Source organism: Bison bison, unplaced genomic scaffold (genome assembly GCF_000754665.1).
Source record: "Bison bison bison isolate TAMUID 2011002044 unplaced genomic scaffold, Bison_UMD1.0 scf7180017864182, whole genome shotgun sequence".
NCBI lineage: Eukaryota > Metazoa > Chordata > Mammalia > Artiodactyla > Bovidae > Bison > Bison bison.
The window spans coordinates 1362828-1376591 of record NW_011494754.1 but is presented as its reverse complement, the minus strand read 5'-3'; the positions used below and the strand labels follow the sequence as shown (position 1 = coordinate 1376591).

Genomic DNA, 13764 nt, shown 5'->3' with positions numbered 1-13764 from the left:
TGGGCAATGGCCAGGATACCTAATCCAAATTTAACCACAAAGGAAATCACTCAAATACCAAATAAGGACGTTGTTTTTTTTTAAAAAATTGGCCTGAACCCTTTAAAACTTGAGTATGGGGGCAAGTTCCTAAACCTTTGCACCTAGTTCCACTCAGGGTGGTTAGATAAAGAGTTTAGAACAGTCCCTGACCATGAGAAAGTGTTCATTTCAAATAGATTCCAATTGTCAATTGATAGAAAACATGGAAGTGCACTGTGAATTACGAGTATTTTTGCCTTTCCACGAAGCCAGGTATAAGGTCAGGATGGTAACTGTTAAAAGCTGACAAAATGTCTTTGATTCCCATTCCTGTTGAAATTACAAACCCAACTTCTCTTCTGAGTTTACGGTTTAGCCATGGGCTAAGAGTCTGAGTGAACTCCGGGAGTTGGTGATGGACAGGGAGGCCTGGCGAGCTGAGATTCACGGGGTCGCGAAGAATCAGACACGACTGAGCGACAGAACCGAACTGAACTGAAGGTCTCAATAATAGGTACCCAAGTGACTTATAAGAAAAGTTACCACTTCGAGTTTTGTGTATTCACCTGAATAGTCAGGGAACTTTCACCTATTTTATTTAGGTTTTCATTTATTCAAATTCCAACCAGAAGCTAAATACAATTGGAAACCGGTAAGCACTAAGTTTTACTCCAAAGGAGTAGGATCATTCAGATTTACTCCAATAAAAGTATGCAACCCTTAAGCAAAGCTTTTCTTCATTTAAAGAAAAATAAAACAAACAAAAAAACTATACAGTAGTCTTTCCTTATGTTCATTGCACAAAATGAGTTCTGCTTTTAGAACTTTGACACTCAATGGTGTTTTTTTTCCTCCCCGCACAATTTAAGATCCCAACTTTAATAACTTTTCTACATCAAAAAAACCCTAAGTTTTCCTTTAGGATGGTGTAAAAACCAGTATTTCTGCACAATTCACTGGAATTGTTTTTCTTTATAATAAAAATCTCTTCTTTTCAAAACCAAAAAACAAAAACCAAAAGTCCTCTACCTATTGTGGTTTCTGCAGCTATGAATGTATTTCTCAGTTTCATAGCCGTTTAGCTACTTCAGACTCCAGATCTGCTTTTACGTGTGTAACTGTGCACACTCGGCAGAATACTCTTTCATAACAGCAACTTGGGGAAAGAGATCTGGAAATAAAACACATACATTTATGAGTACCAGGAAACAAACGACCCAGTAATATATGAGGCAAGACTGCCTACAATGAGATGCTTTTTAAAGATTTCTTTCCCATGGTTGTATCTTCTTTTTCTTTTTTAAACAACCACTTTTGGCCATTAGAATGAATCTGACACTGCTCTGAACAACGGTGATTATAGCAAAGCTATAAGTTTTAAAAACGTTTATACCTGTTACATTCACTTCTCACCCTCCAAATACTGATGACAGGTGTCAAAGAGGCCAACACCAGCACAAATGGAAAGACCATCAAAAATGAGTATCACCTTGTGCTTTCAGAAACATTTAAGCATTTCAGTGTACAATAGTCCTTTCATTTCACATTTTTAGTAAGATGCTGATGCAGTACAGCAAATATGCAAAGCATCTTCTTTCACACAGTCTGTGCAGAAGACATCTAATTTAAGTTCTGAGATACAAATGATTAAAAAAAAAAATCCAGGATGAACAAGTTTCAAAATGCATAGTGTTCTGTGCATGAGTCCATTTTTCTTTAAACTCTGAAAGAATCAAGTGGTAAGAAAAAAAAAAAAATTTGCTGCTGCACTCTCTGATCTTCTCCATTTTGCTGGTCAGCACTCTATTCTGGCATGTAGGGATGGAGGTGATCCTCAATGGTGCCAACTGCCCAGTGGGTAAGCTGTTCCTGTGGCAGGTAGAGGCAGATGCTGCATAACTTGAAGATCGTAGCTTTGTTTTTTGGAGTCTGGAAGGGGAAAAAATTTTTAGAATATTCTTAAGAAGGACCTCAACGTAACTGGCCAATTATCACATGAAAATCTCCCACAATTTATTAAGCACTTAAGAACACAGTAACAAAGCATATAGAGTAAGGCAAGAAATTATGGTCCCTATTCATAGGGAACTTGGTCTAGTTGGGACAGAACCTTGACACACGAAATACAGAAAAAGAGTCAACATGATACTAAATGTTTACAGAAATTTATGCAGACTTTAAAAAGTTATGAAAATCAGACTAGCTAAAAGAAATTAGGATTAAAGGCATATCATGGAGATAGATTTGAATAGAGATTTGCAATCACATTTGTATACAGAAAGACAGCAGATGTGGTGAGAGCAGGAGGTAGAGAAATCAGAAATAGGTTAAGAGATTTAAGCATATCCTGGGGTAAAGGACAAGGCCAAAGTATTAACAGATAAATCACACTCGTTGAGTATTTTTAAAAAGCAGTTACCATTTTAACATGTAACTTCTGATAAACAAGTGCAAGGTACTTCCACAAAAAACTATGGCTAGTCACAAAAAACTATGGCTAGTAAGTGGAAGCGGAGAAGGCAATGGCACCCCACTCCACTACTCTTGCCTGGAAAATCCCATGGACAGAAAAGCCTGGTGGGCTGAAGTCCATGGGGTTGCTAAGAGTCGGACACGACTGAGTGACTTCACTTTTACTTTTCACTTTCATGCATTGGAGAAGGAAATGGCAGCCCACTCCAGTGTTCTTGCCTGGAGAATCCCAGGGACGGAGGAGCCTGGTGGGCTGCCATCTATGGGGTCACACAGAGTTGGACACGACTGAAGTGACTTAGCAGCAGCAGCAGTAAGTGGAAGATGAAGTCTGAACCCAGAACTGCCTTCAAAGTTTTGCATCTTTTCACTATAGCACCTCTTTAAAAAAAGGCAAAAGGAACAGAAGGTGGACTTTGCCAATGTCTGAAGCAGTCTATATACCTATGTACATAAATGAACCCAATACATATATTTTTTCATTTTAACTTTTAAAACCTAGGACTTTCATTTACTACTTTTATAGAAAAGAACATGATCACAGAAGTTATTTGTCCAAGGTCTCATGGCCAGTAAGTTACTGCGTGTATGTTAGAATCCGAATTCTAGGCATGAGCTTCTATACCACCACCCATTCAAAATTTTTTTGGTCTAGCCCTTATCATATACATTATGTTAGAACATAAAGGGGAGATCTCTGCTAGATGATTCCAATCAAATTTCTTAATTTCCTTAACTATAAAATAGGAGTAGTAAGATCTATACATCAAAAAACTATTATGAGGATTAAATGAGCTCATACACAGAAAGTATTGAGTTTCGTGCATAATACAGTTGACCCCTAAACAACATGGGTTTGGGCTGCTCAGGGCCCACACATAAGTAAATTTTTTCAATAAACATATTGGAAAAAATTTGAGATTTGTGAAAATTTGAAGAGATTCACAGATAAACCACATAGCCTTAAAGTATCAAAAAAAGAAAAAGGTTATATCATGAATGTGTAAAATATTACGTACAGATGACATGACACTTAGACACAGGGATTGGAACACAGACCCTAAATGCAGTTGAAAATCTCCATGTATAATTTAGTCTTCCCTCCATATATACAGTTTCACATCAGCTAACTAAACCATGAATTCAGCCAACTGGACTGAGCAGTTATGTATTTATTGAAAAAATGTCATGTATAAGTGGACGAGTGCAGTTGAAACCTGTGTCATTCAAGGGTCACTGTAGACACTAGTTGAATATCCTGCTCTACAGTATTTTCTAAGTAACTCAAATGAAAGTATACTATAAGCAATTAAAAAGGATAAAAGAGTCAACCAAAAAATATTCACCACAGGAGCACTTAGGTAAATAAGAAACTAAAAACAAAAAAGGCCCAAAACAAAAAACACCCCACCTAAATTGTATGCTTTTCTATCAGTTTTATCACATGCTTCCAATGAAATTAATTTTCTTAACTCCCAGTTTCTTTTACTTATAACTACACCATAAAATTACTTTCTATAAGGTACAAAATGTACAATCTTCCCAAATAGCCTATCAGCTCCTTGAAGGTAGCAGTATGACTCCCAATTCTAATTCTCTAGTACCTTGCACAGACTTGCTCAAATAAAAACAAAAATGTTCTGCACAATGCAATTAATATTGTACTTAAAAAAAAAAAGTATTTAAAATCACCTTCTCAATGAGGCCTTCTCTGGTGACATTATCTAAGAATTCACACCAAACAGTGTAATTCCCTCTTTTCTCTTAGTATTTATTACTTACCTACTTCTAGGTTCCCCACAATGAAATGCCAACCCATAGAGCAGGAATTTCTAACTTGTTCACTGATATACAATATCTGACACTTAGCACTTATCTGTTGAATGAATGCTAAATAAATTACAATGATGCTATTTTTAACAATTAACAAAGTATCTATTACCCACTATAAATTCTAAGTGATGACATTTATTAGGCTTAGGTCCATAAGAATAAACATTTTACCCAATAAAAATCAATTTGGAATACTTGGACTGCTACTTAAATTGGAAATACTTAATTTAAAATACATGTGGACCTTTAAAATACAGATACGCTTTCATCCTTTTAGATATTTAAAAGATCTAGGCCAGTACTTCTCAAAACATAAATGTGTTATCAATCTCTTGAGGATTTTATTCAAAATACAGATTCTGATTATTGCAAACTGAATTCATGACTTTTAGAAAAGCTCCCCATGTAGATCTAACATGCAGCAGTTTGGGAACCAGTGTTCCAGGTTAAGATCAGGACATCTGTTTCTTGGTTTTTAAATAACTTCAAAAATAATGCAATACTGAAGGGGCAAATCAGAATTAAGTAACATACAGAAAACAATTTACTAACCAGTAAACTTTTAAAATGCGCCCTTGTGTGGTTTACAAAAAAAAAAAATTTACCTGCAAGTGCTGTCTGTCAATGAAGAGAAACACCGACTGGTTAGGATTGTTGACAACAATTCCAGTCTTGTCCTTTCGGCTCAGTACATGCAGAAACTGTTTTTCATAGTCACCGTGATGAAACTCAAATTTGGCCTACGAAATAAGACATTCACATGTAACCGCAAGCATGTTACACTACCGAAAACATCTACTGCACCCACACGCATACAGGTGTGCTCTCCAATATGGTAACCAATAGAGGCTACTTACATTCATATTAATGAAATGGAATTGAAAACTCAGTTCTTTAATTGTACTGCCCACATTTCAAATGATCAATAGTCTCATTTGGTGGCTGGTGGCCACCATTCTAAATAATCTCTTGGGATACACAAGATTTCCTTGATCACAGAAAATTCTACTGCGTAGCACTTCGTAATTTGACCTTCTAGAAAAACTATACCGAAGTGACTAAATTTTAATACTCCTTTTAAGCCAAATATCATTAAATGAGATGTTCAGACCTACTCAGCTCAAGACTCCTACTTTAGTACTTAGTCCAATAACACCATCCATCTTTCTCTTATATAACAAAGAATGCTACAGATGGCTCTTGGAAAGAAATCTATTTATATTCCAATCCCAGGTGCACACCTCACTACTTACGTGACCTGTGCAAATCCCTTAACTTTTCTAAATTTCAACTTCCTCACCTATAAAATAAAAGGGCTCTAACCCATCAGTTAAGAGGAGTAAATGAAACATAAAACCCACACCTGAAATATACTTCCAGGCCTCACAAAGGTGAGTATCTAAGGATACAGGAACCCCTCAAATTAAAAAAAAAAATGTTTTTATACACATTTTTTTCATATTAGTAAAGTTTTTTACATTATGAAAAACAGTTATCAAGTCACTCATAACATTTTTTTGATTTTTTAACATGAGGAAGATTATCCAACAAAATGTCTATGGAGAAGCCAAATGACAGGTGAAAAGACCAGGCTAACAGGGAATTCAAGAAACCTGGAAACCTTACACAATCTGATATTTTAGAATAGTGAATTGTAAAAATGATTATTAGCCCATTTGGTTCAAACAATCTTTATTCTCCCATTATGTCAAAGACAGTAGAAAATACTAACATGGAAAAAAAGTCAGACCTTGCTGTCTAGGGTTTTACTACCCAGCAGTTTTTCTCATAAGCTATAACATAAAATATGGTATCCCCTACACATGACTCTACATAAAATATTGAATTATACTTTTGCACAATTCAAATAGTTATTGAACTCAATATGAAAAGCATGTTATTAGATAGTGACAAATATAAATAAGATAATCTCATTCTTAAGGGACTCACATACGCTAAAGAGGAAAAGCAACATAAAAACGTAAATCCTAACTTACTTCAAACCTTTCCCAGAATACGATGTGGTTATTTGTAAAAAAAAAAAAAAAAAACCCTTAAAATGGGTTCTTACTGTTAAAAGCACCATGAGAAGAAAGAATAACTTAACAGTAGACAATGAGGGCAGTATTAGCAGATGATTTTGGATTGGGCCTTGAAAGATGACAGTAATTTTCCCTGGGGAAAATAAAAATGGTAAGCAATTTGGAAAATGCCATTCTAGGAAACCTACACAAACACAAGTGTGTCAAAATCAAGACGATGCTCAAAAAAGACAGCTTCAAGTGTTTCACTATGGCATATATCAAGGTGGATGGAAGAGGCCAGTAGATACCACACTGACAAGAAATTTAAGTGAGACTGAAAAAGGCTCTGCGTGTGTTTCTGTGGCAAATCAATTCTATCCTGCTTGAATAGAGTTCCCAGAGTTTTGGGAAGAATGGTCCACACGAAAAAGAAAACTAATAGGCAGCATGTAAGAAACAATTCCTGGAAGGAAAGTAATGAATGGTATAAGAGCGTGATGAAGAGCTAACCTGAGCAAAAGCATTAGGAATGAAGAGAAAAGAGTAGACCAGACCAACTTTAATAGTTCCTCCCTGTGCTTCACAGTACTATGAATATAGTGGAACTCAATATTTTAAAACAATCTTTACTGTGGTTTCTATTAAATCTCACTACTGAAGTATTCTGATTTTAAAATGCTTTTGAGTCAGAAAAAAAGGTGTGTGAGTTAAAGTTTGCCTTTCCTTCACCTATCTTGAGAGAATAAACTGTTATTTTTATTTAAGGTTTCTCATTCAGGATATTTATATTAAAATTACTTCAAAGAAGTATGTTTGTTTTTACACTGCTAATTATAAAAATATTATCTAAATCCTAGATAATCCTATATCCTACTGCTTATATTCAGTCCATAATTTAAGGTTTTATCATTCAGGGAACTTTCCACAGTACACGGTAGTGAGTTAAGAGCATAGGCTTTATAGTCAGTCTAGACTTAAGTCTTGACTACCACTTAACTGCATGACCTTGGATTTTTTACCTATACGACAGTTTCTTAGCAAAAGGAGGTTCCTATCTACCTAGTTTAAGGACTGAGATTCAACATACATCAAATTTTATTTGAAAGACAGCCTAGCAGTCAACACTCAACATAACAGCCATGATTTTAAAGAAAAGTAACACTTGAGAAGACTATTTTAATACAACTATTTTTTTAAAACAAGGTCTGAGAGAAAGACAGGGTACTAGAAATTAAACGTACTGCGATAAGCAGATATAAGTTTTTCAAATGGGAAATTCTGAACTGAAAAAAAACAAAAACAAAAACCTAACAGAGATCTGGAGAGCAGCACCATTAAGGTGTAAGACCTGCCCTGATAACATGCCTTTTCCATTTCTGTCTTCTATATTCAGCTTAAATTCTCCAGCACATTCATCTTAGTCAGATGTCATCAATTAAAACAACGCAAACAGAGGACGTTCACCTCTAGCCTATCGGCAAATGAACCTTAGAAAAATGACAACTTATTTGAGCTAATGTGTAGCAACATTACCATGGGGACAGAAGGAGGATACCAATTAGTCTATTACACCCAAAAGCACTATAAAGACACTTCGTTAGACTGGATAAAAGCAAAATTTTTTCAATGACAACTTTCACTGTCCTAAGCAATCAGTTCAAAATAAGCCTTGTAAAATTTAGCTTGGTATACTTAGTCTTTAAATAAACGTTAATTACTTCTTAGTTTGTCTGATTGCTAAGTATGTTCATAGAAATTTATTAAACATAAATATATTTAAGTAAAAAAAGAAAAGTTACCTATATCTGACCTAAAACTAACCACAATTAACATTTTGGTGGATCTTGTACTTACAACCATGCACACACAGACAAATTACATCAACACACAGATAAATTCCCTTAAATAAAACATTAGAAATTGTCAAGCACATTAAATGACAAGTCAAACATAGCCAAATGTCAAGGAAAGTTAGTTAAGAACCACTACTAAATTCTTTTCTCCTATGAAGCTTTATATGCAAATCAACTCCTAGGAAAGGGTTTCTTCATTCATTTCTTAGATGAGATTCCTTTAAGAACCAGAGTTAAATACAAAGTATTTTAGAAGCGAGTGTGGTGGAGGGGAAGAGATTTCCTAAAGTTTATCTATGGGCCCCACTATAAACAAAGAAAGTGAAAGTGAAGTTGCTTAGTTGTGTCCGACTCTTTGCGACCCCATGGACTGTAGCCTATCAGGCTCCTCCGTCCGTGGGATTTTCCAGGCAAGAGTGCTAGAGTGGATTGCCATTTCCTTCTCCAGGCAATCTTCCCGACCCAGGAATCGAACCTGGGTATCCCGCATTGCGGGCAGACGCTTTACCGTCTGAGCCACCAGGGAAGCCATGTCTACCTTAAAACATTTGCTCTGACCATAATTTCAAAGACACACTGGGTAGTCAGAACCACCTCAATCTCATGCGATTCTATAATCCAAATGCTGTCCATTCTTACAACAGTCCAAAGGCCAGGAGGGACTTGTGAAGGAGAACCTATCAGAAAGCATATTCCTAAGGAATTTCTTAAATTGGACCCTATTCTCTGAGTTTTCAACTTATTTATGTGTTCACCACACTTATTTTAGAATAAAATACCTGAACAGGCCTAAAAGGCTCATCAGATTCCTTCCACCTAGAGAACAGGAGACAGACAATTTTTTCAATATCATTCCGAGGCCAAAGAATGAAATCCATCTCCTGAGTACAGCCAATTACATCCTGTAAAATGCCACACACAAAAAAAAACATTACTTTCAAATAAACAAAGCCATAACAAGCAATATCACAAATTACAGGGTCTGACTACAAAAACATTTTCAAGTGCAAAAGGTCCACTATACAGCTGACCCTTTAACAACCTGGGCAGGAGAGACACCGATCAGAGTCGAAAACTGTGCATGTAACTTTATAGCCAGCCCCCCATATCTGTAGTTCTTTACCTGTGGATTCAACCAACTGTACACTGAGTAGTACTGTAAATTATTTATTTTAAAAAACCCACTTATAAGTGGGCCCTGACAGTTGCTGCAAATCCATGTTAAGGGTCTACCACATATTATGTCTTTTAAGAGGTGACAGTAATAGGACTGTATACAATCTGAATAGTTTATGACCTAATCTTAATTTTTATTTTTTAGAGTTCACATATAGTCAATCAGTCCAATATTCATCATATTGAGATCTAGTATACAATCTGAATAGTTTATGACCTAATCTTAATTTTTATTTTTTAGAGTTCACATATAGTCAATCAGTCCAATATTCATCATATTGAGATCTAAACTCATCAGTGCACAGTGAAAACTGCCAACTGAACCTCTCATTTTTTGTCTTTTAAGTTCTTGTACCATTATTTCCACTCTTAAAATCAGACCCTAATTAATAAAAGGTGTCCTGGAACTTCTAACTCACCGTATTACAGGTGAAATGCAATTTTTATCATATGCCAATTATTGAGGCCAATTAACCTCTTCCAGACCATTACATGGTTATCTCCAGCTGCCCCCCAAGCATACTAATGATGGGGCCCTCTTGTTCAAGTTACTTTGCCCACAGCAACTTTCAATGAGCTGGAGAAGTTTAGACAAACCGCCTCAAAAGTTCCTTATTTACAAGGGGCAAGATATTTTATTCTCCCCTGAAAAAGGAAATCTCATACATGAATATGTATATCATACATATTACAAAAGTAATATCATACATGAATCACAACAGTGTACACCATTACCAACAGAGTAATGCCTAAAAAAGTTAAACATGGCTTTATTTAAATTCCGTTTTTAAAGAGACTTACGATCACCGTTCACTACCCATTCTCAGGAGGGAAAAAAAAAAAAGGCAAGTTTAACTCACAAAAGCCTACCCAATCAAGACCTAAAAACAGAACTCACCCTTCTCATAGACTGGTATCGAGGAGCATGGAGCTGCACCACATCTTTCTGTAAAAGCTCTATGGAACTTTCCAAAGAATAACTGGAATCTCGCACCCCTTTCAGGATATTTTCTTCATAATTATTTGTCATAACTGGTATAACCTCAGACACTTCAAAAAGTGCTGATTTTTTCTTCTAAAAGGAAAAAAAAAAAGTGTATTAACCTACTGGTAGCACATTGTCTCTTAACACCCAGAGTTCATAATACAATGTTTTGTAGCATTATTCTAACACAGCAAAATTCTTAACTGAAGCCATTTCCATACAGAAAACAGATTTTCAAACTAGGTGGATCCCTCTGTTCTTCCCTCAACCCCCTTACTTCCCAACCACACACAAACAGGCTATTATCAGAATGTTTAACTGCGTTTTTTTAGCATTACGGTAACCATACCAAGAACTTGTTTTGCACAGTATTCCTTAAACAATGAGAAACAAACACCAGACACCCCTGTGGTTAAAAAAACAAAACAGTGATTTACTCCTGATCCAAGTTCACTTAACTGGTTCTACGTACAGCAAAATCAAACTCTCAGCAGCTTAAAATCAAGGCTCTAGGGTCAATTTCCATTATCCCTTCTGGGTATTATGTAACTACAAATGTCAATATTCAAAAGGAAAGGAAAAAATGTCCACCAAACCTTCAAACTTAGTTAAGATCAAGAACTCATCAATTTAGGTTATAAAATTCATGAACTGCTCAAGACAACTGTCTGGATACTGGTCCAGTCAAAGATTTCCATAGGTGTGAGAAGAGCTAGATGATATAATTTTCAGCATCTGATAAATTAAATTCAGAGATCTAGTCTATTTTTATCTCATGTTTCTAGTGAACCTACATTGTAATAGTGTCTATTAAAATCTAGTCTTTATCAATTCTGCAATTAACGAAAAAAGAAAAAAGCAAATCTGTGATATTCAATCTTGAGACAATCATTTCAAAACAAACCACTTTCGAAACCACTTTTTATGCTGTACCTAGCAGCTACAAGAGTTCTTAAATACTAATAACTTTAATACTGGGAATAAATACGTGAGAAACTTTCAAATTAAAGATATACCATGCCAAGATGGTGTTTTTGATGTGAAATTAGCTCACAACTTAAGCACAAAATCAAAGCAGTGTTTCCTTAATATTCAAAACCTAACCTCATGTTTAATAGAAATTGATTATCTAAGAAACTGTCCATTATTTTAAGTTGCCAGAAGTTTTTATCATGTTTTCCGTGACTGCTCACAACTCATTATTTGCTGTTTTACTGTGGGATTAATTCTAACACCAAAAAAACTGTACACTTCTTTTGGTCATGCTGTACTTCTAAAGACAAATTAACCGTTACAGTAATTAACTGCTCCTAAAAATAAAAGTGCATTCTATTTCACTAAATGTACTGTGAGAAAAGGTAAACTACAGCATGTAGCTTGACCAGAAAGCTTTCAGCAAGTAAACATTTTGATTTCAATTACTACTTTCAAACATTCTATATACCTAATCTTTAAATTCAGTAACCAAGTTCTCTATATAACTCCACGTAAATAAAATTTATTATAAAACAAAAATGCGAGTTTTACAATGCTACTCACCCCATGTTAACTAAAAGTGGATCCTGATACTCAGCTTTAGAATTACGTTATTTCCAAACCAATGAGCACACAAGCCTTTCATTCATGGTTACACCCTAACTCCTTTGACTGAGGTTAAAGTGCCAAAGTTAAAGCACACAAATGGAGACTTTTGTTCACCACTCTTTAACCCTAACCATGTAATATACACTTACAAAAAACCTTGTGCTAAATCACATTAAGAACTTTAAATTACCTTCTCCTTGAATACAAAGGCAATATACATCTTGAAGTCAAACTGGTCAGCTAGAGATTCTTTTTTCTTTCTAAGCTGAGCACGTAGTCTGTTCAGAGCTTGTTTCTTCCGGGAGTTTGGGTCCCCCATTTTGAAATACAGGTGGTACTAAAGCCTTTGGAAATTGTCACTAAACTATGGGCACTTTTTCTTAAGACTCAAGTACAACAGAAACAAGTCATTTTTTTTCCTGCTAATATGATTGTATAGCTAAAATCACGACTGCAACCCAAAAACTGCACCTTCTGGCAATATTAGGAGACTGTCATATTACAGGGTCAAGAAACAAAAGCTGCTGTCCAGTCATGTTTGGACAAGAATGGTTTGGGGTCAGATGGGGAAAAGGAAGGGAAGGAAGGAAGGAAAGAGAAAATACTTGAACTAACTTTTTGGAAAACACATTTGGCTTAACTGCCAAAATAAAGGTGGGGAAACGGATAAACCTATTAGTAGGATTTAGGTGTGCAATGAAACACAGTTGACACCAGTCCAATCCTTAAAATCCATCCGGATCTTTTTTTCCCTCTTTTTAGAAAAGGAATAATGAAAAGAAATGAGGGGGACTGTGATCCTTACTTTCCAAATATCAAAAAGGAAAAAAAAAAAAAAAAGCCACCAAAATAACCTCCCCCCAAAACCAAACAGGGTAGGTGAATGAAACTGAAATATCCAATTGAACTTTACCCAGCCAGATTCATGGCTGTAGTACCTAATTAATTCTTAGTTATTTCAGATTTCACTATTGCTATGTATTATCAGTGCGTGTTATTGATTACACTTGGTGGTGAGCAAAGAGAAAAGTGCAAAATCGGTAGAGAAAGAAGGGGAGAGGTTCAGGGTTTCCCTGCAATCAACTACAGTGTATACCGGGGGCGGGCAGCTGTTGCCCAAAGGAGCCATAAGAAAAAACAGCGGAGTCATTACCAATTTCCCCATCACCCACATTTTCACCATCAGGCGGCTGCTAGTGCTGCTGCCAAGGAGAATCATGATGGCAGAAGAAAAAGGGGTATATATAACACGATATAATAATGATTCCGGCTCTGTGGTTAGACCTGATTAATGCCCGGGATCCCAACACCCCAAGTCCTGCAATGAGTCCTACATTCCCCGAGGGACCGTTCCCTATGAATCTGCCCGCGTGCAAGATCGTGGGGAGTGAGACTTATCTTCTTGTAAGCATTGCTGAGGCAAAGGTGGCGGGTTCTTTCTCCCAAAGCCCAGGCAGTGCCCGGGGACCACCTGCCTTCCACCCCCCGGAGGTCCCACCCCCACCCTTTGCCTTCAGCGGCAGCGACTCACTCGCACCACGGGAGACACTGGATCACTCGGGTTTTCACTCATTTCATCGTGGAAACAATCCCCGCCCAGGTAGAGGAGGCGGGAGAGGGTAAAGGGGAAGGATCAATGGGAAGAAAAGAAAATAATTGCGTTAATATTAATTACTTTTTAAAGTATGCCCACCCCACCCCACCCAAGAAAGAAAAAAGAAAAAAGAAAAACTAAAGTTACCCGGATTACAGCTACTCACGTTGAACAGACCATGTTTCCCGAGTTTGGATGGTTTAGGGCGGGGTCGTTAGTTGG

General features: G+C 36.4%; 1 protein-coding gene across 2 annotated transcripts; it reads right to left on the bottom strand.

The window, feature by feature from the left end:
- Positions 1–573: 573 nt before the first annotated feature.
- On the bottom strand, positions 574–13758 carry LOC104991123 (chromosome unknown open reading frame, human C6orf62). Of its 2 annotated transcripts, none has more exons than XM_010843501.1 (5): positions 12139–13758; positions 10278–10454; positions 8983–9105; positions 4932–5066; positions 574–1950 (listed from the first exon to the last, which is right to left on the bottom strand). In XM_010843501.1, the coding sequence occupies exons 1-5, from the start codon at positions 12265–12267 to the stop codon at positions 1825–1827; spliced, it is 690 nt and encodes a 229-aa protein (XP_010841803.1). In that variant the 5' UTR covers positions 12268–13758; the 3' UTR covers positions 574–1824. The 2 variants fall into 2 exon arrangements, with proteins under 2 accessions (XP_010841803.1, XP_010841804.1); XM_010843502.1 differs by having other exon boundaries at positions 13480–13758.
- Positions 13759–13764: the final 6 nt, after the last annotated feature.